Here is a 14,510-nt window from a genome sequence, read left to right as displayed (position 1 = left end):
ATGGAAACGTTATGAGAACTGAATACTTAGGAAGAAGTTAAGCTCAATGTAGTTTTCTTTATGATTTTGTAATCCAGGGTTCAGAGGGAGGAGAAGCTTCTTGTTTTCTAAGTTACCTTGGAGAAAATTTTGAGTTTGTTTTCATTAAAAATAAGAGTATGTAATGTAGTAGAGAGATAATACCCACAACCAGAGAAGAGGGAAGGAATGTATAAACTTAGGTATTTATACATGTATATTTATATGTGTACATATTTATTCATGTTTTTAATCAGTAAGATCTGCTGCTGACTGTAGTTAGTGACTGAAGTAGGTGCTGTTAATAGAATATCCTGAGTTGGAAGCCACCCACAAGGACCCTTGGAGTCCAATACAAATTGAGCATCTTCTGATGGCTGTCTTCTCAGTTTTCAATTGGTACCGCAGTGGCAATGATTTCTGCAAATGATACATTTACCTTCTCTAAAATAAAGGAAACCAGGGAATTTTGTTTTCTCTTTAAATAAAATTTTGCCTAATTTTAGTAAAGCTTTCTTCTTTCATTAACTCGTGTCATTCATTGCAATCACTGTTTATCTCGCTTGCCGGTTCATTTGTGCTTTTTGCAGTTTCCCTCGCCCAGTGAAGAATACGTGGTTGAACAGAAATGCACCAGCACAAAACAGGGACTCTGTGATTCCTTCTCTTGAAAGCGTGGTCTTTGGCAATAACTACACAAAGCAGTTATCAGCAGATGTAAGAATACTTCAGTTGAACATCTCATTTGTATTTTGTTGGGTGGTGTGAATTTTATCTTTTCTGCAAAAGTGTTGTTTGATTAAAAAATGAACTTTGTTAGAGTTACTTTGCTGTGCCAGGCATATAATATAATGTAGGAAATAATAATATGGGAACATTATATAATATAAATATGGGAAAATAAAAGAATTGTTCCAAAAGGCTATGTTACCTGTTTCAAAACTGTGCAGATGGGAAGCTTACAGCATTTAGTGTTTAGCCTTATTCTTTTAAGATATTGCAATCTGTTGAAAATTGCAAAAAGATGGATGAGGTTCATAAAAATAGGCAATTTGCATTGTTAACACGTCCTTTATTGTATGAAATTAGTATGTGCCTAAATCTTTTTTCTTTTTTTCTTAGGGTTGCAGTTTTGTTGTTTCAGAGTCTTTCCTCAGTCATGCCTATAATTTCCACTATACACTTTGTGCCAGTTTGCTGCTTGCTTTCAAAGGGTTACATAGCTATTTCCTTATGATAACAAAGGAGCTCCCCTCTTCTCACCGAATTGAACTAGGTATGTTGAATTTAATAAAAATATATCACTTTCCTTTTGATGTTTATTAAAAATAATCCCTTTCCTAGGCTAAACTGGCTTTGATTTCACACATCTTGTCTATCTAAAATATTTTTATTCAAACTGAGCTGGAATTTAATAACTCAAGAACAAAAGGAAACAAGTGTGTTAAAAATCTGTGCATAGAAAAATACCAGAAACTGAGGGTTTTCTTTGTAGAAACAGAAGTAATGCTACAGTTACAGTACAGAGTATTTCTGTGTCAGTTATCTTAATCTTGATATGGAGGGAAACACCCTATTATGTGAATGACTCAACTCTTAGTCTGCCTTGTAAGGACAAAATGCACTTTTTGCCAAATAGAATCTGTTGACACTATTCTTATTGTAAAGATAGGCTAAGATTGTGTCTTGATATTTAAATGTTTCAGGTAGGACCTTAAATTCCCCTAAAACATTGTTACAAAATACATGTAAGAGAAAGAAGCTGACAATCAAATTGCATAGTGAGGAGGTATCTTTTAGTCTTCATTGACGTCACAAAAAAAAAAAAAAAAAACTTCAGTGGTAGCTGGATCAGACCTTTAGTCATTTCTCTGGGTGACTTAGCTTAGCTTAAGAAAATGCAAGCTTGAAAAGAAACACTCAAAATAAATACATTAAAAGAAAATTAGTACTTACATTTAACATACATTGTATATATTCTGCTCATGGTTTGTTTCCTGTGATGTTATGGTATTTTGCTTTTTGTTTTAATTCTTAAGTTTCTGCTATAATTATTTTCTTATTTCTGAATCTTTTTTTTTTTCATTTATTGCAGTTATTTTGTATATACTTTGATTGGGGAAATTGATATAACAAAAAGAACTAATAATGTAAATACTAATTATGCTATTACTAGTCACTCTTTGCTCTTGTAAAATAACCAGTGCTTATCATTAACACTAATTTCTCTAAAATCTATCAACAGTTAATAATAATAATTTAGAAAGGAACAAAAAGCCATGTTTCTGTGATGTCTATAAAAAAATGAAGCTCTCTGGACTTCACAAAGAACAAAACTGTCTCTTGCATTTATTTTTAATTGTTAAAGTAAATGAACTGTTTTTTGGTTGAGATTTTATATGTTAAATATAAATGACCTTTGGAGAAGAGAATCTCAAGTCCCATTTAAATCTCGAATCGTCACTTTTTAATCTTCAATTAAATTATAACCTCCCTAATTTTGATTCTTCTGTTTGCTTTGCTGTTGCTCTCTCATATAATTTTTTAAAAAGACTGATTTTGCAGAAGCATGTGGAGACAACTGTTGGACTCAGTAACTGTAATTGACCATTTAAGTATTACTGGTTTCAGAAAATAAAAGAATGTTAGCATAATGTATATCATGAGTGATATCTAATCTAGAAATTACACCAAAATTATGTGCTTTCATGTACTGATCTAACTGCACTAATTGCTAGGCTAGCAATAAGCTTTTTTACTAACTTTAAGGCAAATAATAAATCAAAGATGAAAAAAGGAGTGTAGTAACTAGTCATGTGTGTGCAATCCCTATAACTAGCCAAGGCCAGCATGCAGGTCCTTTATGAACGCCTTCTCAGAAGAAAATTTCCACGAACCCAGAGAGACGCCTACCTAGGTATGTTTTCAAAGCAGGTGATATAACCCCTCAGATTTTTATTAATAATATAAAACATATTATTTTGTAAACAGGAACACTATTTCACTATTTAGCCACAGTGAGAGTATATTGAACTCTGGTGAAGTCTGTAGAATTGAACTACTTATTTTTAGGTTGAGCGTAGATAATAAAATAAGAAAATAATATGCTTTGTTTTAGTGTTGTTCTATTTTAATAAATGACTGAAGAGTTCAGTCAGTTGTCACCATTTAAATAAAATAGCTAAAATTATTTTTATTTCTTTATAATTCATTTTATTTAGTTCATTACAGACTTAGTTTTTGTTTTTGTTTGTTTTTAATAATTAAAGGCTAGTAGTTATTCTTCCTGTGAAATCTTTCAGATTACTTTTGGTATCTCAAGGTTTGATTCTTCCAAACACTACACAAGACGTTCTTAAAGCTTAGGGTGCGTTTGTCCACATCTAAATGGACAGCCTTCTCTTTGGAGAGAGTCACTGTTGGTTTGATGTTGGACAAAGTACAGTGCTGTTTAAGCACAAGGCAGTTTATGATGAGAGAAGAATAAAATGGCAGCTTAGCCTCATAGTAGGACACCAACTTAATCATGAATGACTGCATTTTTGTTTAAAAAATGTCAAAACTATTTTAGCTGAGCCAGTAAAATTTCATTAGATGTATGAACAATGCTGCTATAAAACAGTTAATTTTGTTTAGTCTTGTATTGTCTAGTGGATTTTTTTTGTTGTTGTTTATTTTTGATATTTTAGGTTTTTTGATAGCATTGTAATTTGGGATTTTCAGAAATGACTTCAGACGTCAGCTTTACCTATTGTATCAAACCTACGCTCAATCGCAGTGTGGCAAACAAGATGACTACTCAGTATTAGATGGTCTCAAAAGAGAACCATCTAATATTTTCACTAATGACAAAATCTGTGTGGCCACAAACACTCCGAAAGACGTATATAACGTGTATATAAAATGTTTTCAAATATTTTCAGAGCAATTATCAAGTGCTGTCCTGTCAACAGGTGCAAGTAGTTTATTTCAAAAACATTTCTAAACTTGTTTCTGAGAACTTCATACGTTTCTATATTGCATATTTCCTCAGAACTTTGAGTTGTGTGAGTTAATTTGTCATTAAGTTTAAACCTAGACATAAGGCATTGCAATTATTTGAAAATCAATATATACTCAGCAAATCCAGATGGTATCATTCAAAGACCAGATGACTAAGCAAGCTATTGCTGTTCTACAAGCCTACATTCATTATCCATATCCTAAACATATTATTGTGGGTTTGGAAGCATGTTTTTTTGGTGTACATTTTTAAGTAAAACTGTTTTTTTTCCCTTAATACTGTTTTCTGAAAAATAATTTAAATATTTGTCAGAAATAATTTTAGGTTTGTAAATTACTCCCTTGTTACTGGTACCTCAGATGTAGAAGGAAATCTTACCATAGTACAATGTTATTATTTAATTGATTGGATTTGCTTGAGTAGAAAAGGAATGATTAATAAGGAACAGTATCTTACATGAAGGAATAAAGACATTTGAGGTTCTGATTCAATTTAAGTTGCCATAGCGTGGAAGATTGAGTTACTCTTGACATTGAGCTATTGAGGGAAAGATTAATTAAAGAACAGTTTTATCTGACCAAACTATGACTCATCAGACAAGAATCTATTTTTATTTATGTAGCTTGCAAATCAGTTAAATAATATACCTGTAGAAAAACAGTGCTGAGTTAACAAATGTCTGGAAAATCTGAGGTAGAAGATGAATTGTGTTACCTTGGTTTTGAGTGATGATATTGCTGCTGAATAGCTGAGCAGTTCTGGTAATGTGCAAACTATATAATCTACAATACAGTGCTTGCAAGTGTAACTTGGAATAAAAAAAATTGTATCCTTGATGAGGTCTTATGATAAGTCTTCATGATACCTGGCTGCAAACCATTTTTTATTGATCATCTTCTGTCCTCAATCTCAGACATTAGTAAGAAATTATTTTATCATTTACTCGATTTAAAGTTGATTATGACGTTTAATGTGACATTGTTTTAATTTATAGTCTCTTTTCTTTTTAATGTTTTTAAATTGTTTTGTGAGATAATAGGTTTTACTATGCAACTTGGAAAGTGTGTTTCTCATAGTTATATACTCTCATCTTTCCAGAAAACATAGATGTAGAAGTTCGTCTTACAGAATTGTGCGAAGAAGTAAAGGTACTACTTTACATTTGTTGAATAAGTGAAGTAACTATAAAAGTAGAGTATGCTGATTTTACATGGTACTTGGGAATAAACTGTTTAGGTGATAACATCCTATATTATTTTTTTTGCCACTGTTTCTTTTGACTGTTCTTTCAAAGAGTAATCACTCAACTGACTCAAAAACTTACCTACTGATCTGGTGGCTCAGCATGGCAGTAGTACCCGTGGTAACTGTTAAAGATCATAAAACTGAAGATTATAGAAAGATGGATTACTTGTATTAAAATAATATTTTGAATTTTATGTGTTCATTATTTGAATCCCTTCTTTTTGAAGATACCAAATAACAGTTACAAGATCGAGCATGAGTAATAAGTTGTACAAAAGCAGATTCTCCAAGGCATACCCTCATCCAGAAGGACTTGGCCTGAGGCTGTCTCCTTTTGTTTTCCATGCATTCTCAAGAAAATACTGTCCACTATAGATTACTTAGATTTGTCTTCTCAGCTCTTTAATGTGCACCAGACAGAATTATCCTCAGCTGAAGAGCTGATTTCCTTATCACAGACAAATTTAAAGCAGAAGTTTGAAGACTTTTATGCAGGATGGTCCATGCTTTGTTGCTGAGTGGGCTAGCTACCCAGCTTTTGTAGTAGACTTAACTTTCATTCATACTTTCAAAAGTAGTAGCACAATTGCAAGGAAATGTAATACTGATGTTGAAAGGATGCTATCTGTATAACTGGAGACAAAGAAAGCCAACACAGTTAGCTTTCTGTGAGCAACTAATAATCTTACTTTATAAACTAGAAAGGCTTTTTTTTTTTTTTTACATTTATGTAGTTTCTATGTATTTTCTAGTACTTAAGATTTTTTTTTTGCTAGTTTTTCCCTTAGCTTGCTAAACTATATTTGTTTTTTCCGTTTTCTCCTTTCTGTTCTTTTATGCAGTTCTCTTCAAAAGTTCCTCTTATTTCTACTCTTGCCTCCTAAGTTGGTGTTTCAGTATTTGTAATCTTTTTTTACGCTTCCCCTTTAATACTGCTGGTGTTGGATCTTTACTATACTTACTTTTTAAACCCCTTGCCTCAATGCCTTATCTGTCTCCAATTAGTTTCGGAAAAGCTAGATTTTCTTCTAAAATAGTAGGGAATATAAGGCTAACAATTTACAGTTGACTTGCATGGAACTGGATGACAGGATTACAGTACACTCTCAGAAAGAAAAACTTGTTTTGCACTGAATTTGTATGACCTCTTTCTAGGAAACCTATTCTGTAACTATCAAATAGTATAACATTGATTCCTGAACATGTTTAAAGTGTATGTAGGCATATAGTGGCATATAAGCATTACTGTAAGTTGTTAATGTTCCAAAGTGGAAATGTCTTCATTAATTTTTTAGGATTGTATCAAATTTGGACTAATATACCTAGAATCAATTTTCTGTTTTCTAATTCTGATTCCTTTCAGGCACTATATTTTTGCATGTTAGAAAATCAAACAGTTGCAACTCATAGTTATGGTTGCTATTAATGGTTTTGTTGCCTCAATTTAAGATCATGAGTCCTAATGCTAATAGACATCTAGATAATATTTAAAATACTAATAAAACAAGTTGGTAGTGTTGTAATATAAGTTAATTCAATTGTAATACTTTGACAAAACAGTTCTCATTTGGAAGTTACTTTTAAAATTAAATTTCTTACTAAGATGAAATACACTTCTTTTAATTTTTGTCTGTTCATTAGGGTCTAGTAATCATGTAAATCTTTCTTCCATACTTCAGAAAATGGAAAATCCCGATGAACTGGCAGAACTTATAAATATGAATCTTGCTCAGCTTTGCTCACTTCTAATGGCTCTCTGGGGGCAATTTCTGGAGGTCATTACTTTACAAGAGGAGGTCACAGCATTGCTTGCACAAGAGCATCACACATTAAGAGTAAGTATTAAGTCTGGTGTTATAAATGGGATGTTCATACTCTTGCTGAGACACATTGTAATGGAAATGACACTCCAAATTGTAATTTTTCAGGTTTTATTAGGGAAAGGTAGTTGGAATCACAAAGGGAGCTGTTGCCTTGCATTGATTAGTTTGTATATAATGTTGTTAGAGCTTATTCTTGGAATATATATAAAGTACATACATATAAAATACACATAAAGTACATTGTTTATGTTTATTCACTGATTGTCTGAATAAGAAACGCATTTCAGAAGGCAAATTGCAGTCTGTGGGAGATGTGTTTGTGTAGAATGATGTATTTTTCTGCAGGAGCAATGTCTAGTGCCCACTCATTTTCCTTCCCTACTGCAGTTAGGCTGCCAGATTACATCATAAAATGAAACATATTTTTCTTCTGAATTGAGAACTGATAACGTTCCTAAGCTGTGAAAGGGTTCTGGAGTGAGATTTCAAAAAAGAAGAGACAATCCAGACAGGATTTGGCATTTATGTGTGTGTATGTATAAAAATTGATGCATGGTAACTACACACGCAGTAGATCTGGTGATGTGTATATACAGTTGCTGCTTTCTACATGCAAAACCACAGCACATAGTGAAATATTTTCAAGTATGAGCTGAACCTTCACTTTTCAAGTATGAGATAAACCTTTGCCCTTATCTTCTCATAAATATATCTTTTCCTCCCCTCTTTCGTGGTCAAGGATTTGAAGAAACAAAACATTTAAAATTTTTCAGGGAGTAAAATTCATTAAAACAAACAACACTTCCCACCACCCTTGTTCCCCAATCACACAACTTGATCTTTAGCTAGCGTCACATCTTTACTCTCTGACATCATAATCCATACATGTATCACGTACATATAAGAAGTCATTTTAAGAGTTTATCTGGAGGCTCTTGTTGTAAAACCATTTGCAGAGAGTTCATTCGTAGGTCTGGTTAGTGAGAGTACATGGTATCAGTGCTTTGTAATAGTGACAATCCAAAATAAAGTCATTTTTAAAGTTTTAGTTTGCAGAGACTTGATTTGTTTAACCAGCATTTCTATCACTTGCACCAGAAGTCTTCTTGTTTTGGTTCTGTAGGGGAAACTGATTATGAGGGATACTTGGATTGGGGTCTTACGTAAACCCTTGAAAAATCACACTGTTCAGTGAGGGAATTGTGGTTGTGCAAATAGCCTATTCTGAGAAGTGGGATCTTTCAGAAAGAGTGCAAGACTTATTTGTTAGAGTGACTAGGCTAGCAGTAGCAAGGTGTGATCAATTTACTGGCTGTCTATGAATCTTACTTGCCTTTGTGCTTTTCATACAAATTCTGGAATCCTTCAACTGGGGTGGAAGCTATAAGATGAGAATATTGTTTCAATTAACCTGCATTGGCATTCAACTGCTGCTAAGGTAGTGTTTGTACAAGTATACCTTGAGTAGAGCCGAAAGTATTAATATTTTTATTTTAATTGGACCATTGTTAAATATACGTGTATGCTAGTAATGATATGTCCTTAGCTTCTTAAATGTATTTCTTAAAGTCTCAGATTTATGTCATTTTCTCTAGCTCTCAAATAATTTAAGAACTGAATTTTACTGCAGTTCTTTTAGGGAATATAAATCAAAGTATTTTTGAGATGAATTGAGATACTGTGTGTATTAAAAATATTTTTGTGAAAACTGGAAAGCATCACAGAAGCTGAATAGTTCCCTTCCTCCCCTTTCCTTCTGATTCCTGATTTGTTGGAATCATGCCTGATCAATCCACGGTCCCACATTACATCTTGATCTCCAACTTGGAGAGGGATGGATTCAAAGGGTGGACCATTGACTGGATAAGGAATTGGCTTGAAGGCTGCACCCAGAGAGTGGTGGTCAATGGCTCAGTGTCCAGGTGGAGGCCAGTGACGAGCGGTGTCCCTCAGGGGTCTGTTTGGGGCTGATGAATATCTTTACCAATGACATAGACAGTGGGATCGGGTGCACCCTCAGCAAGTTTGAAGATGACACCAAGCTGAGTGGTGCAGTCGATACAACAGAGGGAAGGGATGCCATCCAAAGGGATCTGGACAGGCTGGAGAAGTGGGCCCATGTGAACCGCATGAGGTTCAACAAGTCCAAGTGCAAGGTGCTGCACCTGGGACGGGGCAATCCCAGACATGAGGACTGGATGGGAGAAGAACTCATTGAGAGCAGCCCTGCAGAGAAGGACTTGGGGGTTCTGGTGGACAAAAAGCCTGACATGAGCCAGCCGTGTGTGCTTGCAGCCCAGAAGGCCAACTGCGTCCTGGGCTGCACTAACAGAGGGGTGGCCAGCAGGGGAGGGAGGGGATTGTCCCCCTCTACTTTGCCCTCATGTGGTCCCACCTGGAGAGCTGCGTGCAGGCCTGGGGCCCCCAGCACAAGAAGGATGTGGGGCTGTTAGAGCTGGTCCAGAAGAGGGCCACAAAGTTGATCAGAGGGCTGGAGCACTGAAGAAAGGCTGAGAGAGCTGGGGATGTTTAGCCTGGAGAAAAGATGGCTCCAGGGAGGCCTCATGGCAGCTTTTCCAGTACTTAAAGGGGGCTTACAAAAAAGAGGGGGAACAACTTTTTGCTCAGTCAGATAATGACAGGACAAGGGGGAATGGTTTTAAACTAAAATAGGGGAGGTTTAGATTAGATGTTAGGTGGAAATTCTTCACGCAGAGGGTGGTGAGGCCCTGGCACAGGTTGCCCAGAGAAGCTGTGGATGCCCCATCCCTGAAGGTGTTCAAGGCCAGTCTGGATGGGGCTTTGAGCAACCTGGTCTGGTGGGAGGTGTCCCTGCCCATGGCAGGGGGCTGAAACTGGGTGGTCCTTAAGGTCCCTTCAAACCAAAGCTAGTTTGTGATTCTATGTAACCTGTTACTTGCTTTCGTACCTGCATTTTTCTCCTCCAATTGTTTTTATGCCCACTTCTCCTCTTAGATGTCACTGTGAATAAATAATCTTGTTTCAAGCATCACATCACATGCAAATTTTGCTTCTTAAGAAGAGAAAAAATAACATTTTTCTTTAATAAATGCAGCAGAAGTATTATTTTCTTTAGGTATTAAGCTACATTTGCAGCATAGTGGTGGTGAGCTGAAGATGGTTGCATAGTCTTCCATGTAGCTTGCTACTGGATGGTACTTTGTCTCTAAAACTTTCTTTCAGGGTTGAACTCAGAGCTGACCCTTGTTATTACTGAAAATGTTCTTATTTTTTATTAAATATATATATATAAAGCTTATTTTATTTTTGAAAGAAGTGGCCGGTTGCTATTACTGAGTTCTGCAGTTACTGGATACTACAGTATCTATCCAAACATCAAAGTCTGAAAAAGAGATGCAGGACACTGGTAATCTTAAACTTACCTTTTTATTTAGGGCCTGATAACGAAGAGCAAGGAGGCTGTCTCCAAGGCTGCTGTCTGGCACAAATTGAATAATACAGCATTGAAAAGGAAATTTTACCTGAGCCAATTTACATAGAACCAGCAATGTGATCATACTTAATTTTACAAGCACTAATTTGCAGATACCACACTGGTTTCCTGTACTCCCAAGATGTGAAGAGCTGGTGCAAACAATTTGCAAATATGTGCAATTAAATATATATAAGGAAACATACTGCCAGTTGAGCAGGATTTAGCACTGCAGAACGTCAGTAAACCTTAAAATTAAAAAGGGATGGTAAATTTGAGCCATGATATTTTTAAGAGCATTACTGATTCTGGATACTGTTTTTGAGGGCTTACCATAACATTTTGCAATTTGCATTAATAGTCTTGAGACTATAAACCTTTATATAAACTTTGGGGAAACCTGGAATGATCATGTTTCACTAGAGGCATTATCTGCATGTTAAATGATGTAGACTTTCTGGTTAGTGAATGTAGGTGGAATTTGAGAGATGACCTACTAATTATAATTACTCTCTTGAGAGCATATCTGTCTTTTCCGAAATAAGATTTTTGCACTATACAAAATTCTGTCCTTTCATTTTAGAAAATGATGTTCTCATCTGGTCTATATTGGATTCTAAATCTTTTCTAAATTTACCTTTTCATCTTGCAGTATTTGTAGACTGTACTCGCCACTGGAAATTTCTCCCTGGGAAAGTTTTATATTAATCTAAGACGAATGAACGCTTTTAGGGATTCATCCATCTGACTGGTTTAGATGTTTCAAGTAAAATATCCCCTAGAAATGCCTGTCATCTGTATTTGGTCAAATAGTTTTCCCCCTCTGTGCATAGGTGCTTTTGCTGGAGTATTGTTAGAAAATAAGGTCATAATGAAATGCAATATCTTATTTGAGTACATCTCTGTAAAACACTATACAAGATTTTAATTGCTACATAAAAAGCAGGAAAAATTCAGATTAGAACATCCATCAACTACAATAGCCCACTAACAAGGTTTGCAACTACACTGGAAAAAAAAACTGATTAAGATATTTTATATTACACAAAGTTTGCACACACTCTTTGTTTCATAGTGACATCTTCTGGTAGGTCTGAACACGTCATTCCAAAATGATTTCTTACAGTGTGATTAGTCCTAAAATAGGAGAAGTGAGAACCAAGATCTGAGTGCTGCTACTCATCGGTGTGCCAGGGACTCAGTATGTACTCCACAGCACTTCTTCTATCCAATTTTTCTTCTGCTTACGTTGGGAGGACCATCGAGTGCATAATTTGAGGAAGCCTGTAGGGACTAGGAGCAGTGCCTACAATTTCCTCCTGCAAAGCCGTTGCGGAGTCAGCTCAAGTTGGTAGCATTTGAGTCACCAGTGCCAGCTGGTGGGCTATCTGCTGCTGCAGAGCCTGCTTAACAGTGTCCTAGCAAATGTCTCAGTCCCTCCATAAGGTACACGCTGATTAAACATAATAAACTACTGTTGTGAGGGGTTTTTTGTTTGTTTTGTTTCTTTAATACTGATTATCTGGGCATTTGGAGCAATTTTGGAGCTTGCATCCAACTAGTTTTCTACCGTTGCTGTTAAAATAAGCGCTGTCAGAGCTGAGAATCAGATTTTCTTCAAAAGCACTGGAATTAATTAAGCAATTACAAATGGGGTTTACTGCAAATAAAAAGCCCTTAATTTTCTGTTTGAGGTATTGACAGAATTATAAAGATCTGTTCTCCGTGTAAGCCAGGTTTTGGTCGGTGGTAAAGTGATTGCTTGCATCCAAAACCAAAAGCGCTTTGCTCCCCTACTGGGAAACAGCTATATGCCCTTTTCTTGGCTCAAATCACAGGCATCTAATAGGGAAATACTCTTGTTATTGTCTTATTTTCTATTACGTGATCAGTTAGGATCTGTAATTAATTTTTAGGTTGCTCAGTTTAGAATGATAACCAGTCCAGCCTTAATAATCAGTTGCTCTAACATCTAGTTTTTAAATAATAAAACAATGTTGTACCTTTCTGGGGGAAAGGCTGAGGATTAGCCCTGACAAAATGACATATTTGCAAGGTAGACCTCTGTTTAGAAAAGGATCTGGGAAAGCACAGGGGAATAGTTAGGAACACTTGGTTCTAAAGCAGCATGTGCGTGCATAAACTCAGAGTGCCATTTCTGAAGGAGAGGAGGTAGGCTCTGTGTGTGTGTCTGGTCACTGCTGAGAGTGGAAGTTGCATTTACAAGGCAGTATACGGTGTAGTGCTTTCTGTTGCTTCAAAACATTTTCTATGACTATTCATAGGTGATATGTCACTGAGATTTATTTCATATAAAAAGTAAATAGAATTTTGAGAGGTTGGGACAGAAGGACTTTCAGCCTCTAATACAGGTTAGAGATAGGGGGTTTTAATGTTTGTGTGAGGTTTTTGTGTTTTGTTTGTTTGTGTGTTTGTTGAGTTGATTTTGTTTGTTTTTTAAGCACCTCAGAGCATTTTTTTAACCAGCTTTTCTTATGTTATGAAGGGGAGGGGAAAAAAAAGGAAAAGGTGGAAATTACAGAACATGAAACTATCATAGTCACTGTCTGGGAAATTAGATAAAGCAAGAAGAAGGCCCAGAGTACCTTGGGAAAATAAATACCTGATGATAAAGAAATAATCTTCCATATGTTACAAAAAACCATTTTAATATTGCATGGTTTATTAACTTCAGGCATACAATTCAGTCTTGAATACAGTGCCTATGATTAGCATACATTGTTATTTATCAATCACAGCTGAAATCTTTACAAACAAAAGATTTTTTTGCACAACGTTTTAGTTGTGGGCTAGAGGGTGTTTGTGAAATGTTTGAAACATACTTCTCAAGCGCATGTAATGGGTTTCTGCTTCCGAAGGTAATCCTCAAGCCCATTCAGAAGTGTCCATCAAACAGTTACTTCCTTTCCTCTCCTGAAATTTCTAATATTTTTTTGTATATTGTTATTTCATGTGGGCCTGGTTTAGTTGATTCATTTCTTGGTAATCAAGTTTTCAGCAGGCAGTTGAGTCTAATATAATTCCCCTCAGTCATCTAGTACACAAGTTAAAATTCTCATTTCACTTTCAAGTCTTGCCTATGGTATCCTCTTCCTTCTTTGCCCAGACTGAACGTTGAAAAAACAAACCACCACCACCAAAAACTATGTATATAATTCAATTATTATTACTATATAATTCAATTCAAGTTAATAGCATTGCAGCGTAGTAATCGTGGTGAATTTTCAGAACTTGTGTGTAATACACAATTAGCTCTAACATTATTTGGATCTTGCAGGTGCGCAGATTTGCAGAAGCATTCTTTTGTCTTGAGCATCCTAGGCAAGCTGCCCTTGCCTATCAAGAACTACAGTGAGTAGCCTTTCGAAGTGCATAACATTAAGCACATAGTTATTCTGTAGTTAACATTGTGTGGAAGTACTGTCTTGCAAAAATACTTACATAAGTTCAAAAGAAACTTAATGTTCTTAAACAGAGATTTGAAGTTTTTTAGGGAAGAACATACAAGTTAAGACAGTGCAATTCAAATGAGTAATGGAATAATTTTTCTATTAAATAAGTGATTAGTGGAAAAGCTTCCACTAAAGGGAATTAAACTACTGCTGATTTCTGTTAATGTAAAAATAAACAGTTCTATTTTTTCATGTAGGACTACTTCATTTTTTTCAGTGCTCAGAGTCATCTACAGATGTGTGCAGCTATCAAAAACACTTCCTTCTGCAGTTCTCTTCCACCCCTCCCTATTGAATGCAGTGAACTAGATGGAGATATGAACTCCTTGCCTATAATCTTTGAAGATCGGTATTTAGATTCAATTACTGAAGGTAAACACACCTCACAGTGCAGTTTTCTTTTTGAAAAAAAAGAGCAAAAGTGATGTAGAAACTGAGTATTCTTCTTGTCGTTTCTTGCTGGCTTTGAAGGAGTATGTTTGTTTGCTAGGAAA

The 14,510-nt window shown here is 35.4% G+C and overlaps 1 protein-coding gene across 7 annotated transcripts in view; it reads left to right on the top strand.

Annotated features, from left to right (window-relative positions):
- Positions 1 to 14,510, top strand: part of FAM135A (family with sequence similarity 135 member A) — an 83,113-nt gene that overhangs the window by 41,640 nt on the left and 26,963 nt on the right. For all 7 annotated transcript variants that reach the window (XR_013948133.1, XM_080584088.1, XM_080584087.1 and 4 more), the window contains 7 exons: positions 609 to 735; positions 1,141 to 1,294; positions 2,858 to 2,935; positions 5,120 to 5,169; positions 6,946 to 7,101; positions 13,842 to 13,915; positions 14,234 to 14,388. Coding sequence is in view for 6 of the 7 variants with exons in the window: in XM_080584088.1 (XP_080440214.1) it covers positions 609 to 735; positions 1,141 to 1,294; positions 2,858 to 2,935; positions 5,120 to 5,169; positions 6,946 to 7,101; positions 13,842 to 13,915; positions 14,234 to 14,388 (794 nt within the window). In the remaining variant the exon portion in view is untranslated. The remainder of the gene's footprint in view (positions 1 to 608; positions 736 to 1,140; positions 1,295 to 2,857; positions 2,936 to 5,119; positions 5,170 to 6,945; positions 7,102 to 13,841; positions 13,916 to 14,233; positions 14,389 to 14,510) is intronic.

Source organism: Anser brachyrhynchus (genome assembly GCF_964034855.1).
Source record: "Anser brachyrhynchus genome assembly, chromosome: 3".
Taxonomy (NCBI): Eukaryota; Metazoa; Chordata; class Aves; order Anseriformes; family Anatidae; genus Anser; species Anser brachyrhynchus.
Note: the sequence above shows the minus strand (reverse complement) of the source record. Positions and strands in the feature narration are given on the sequence as shown.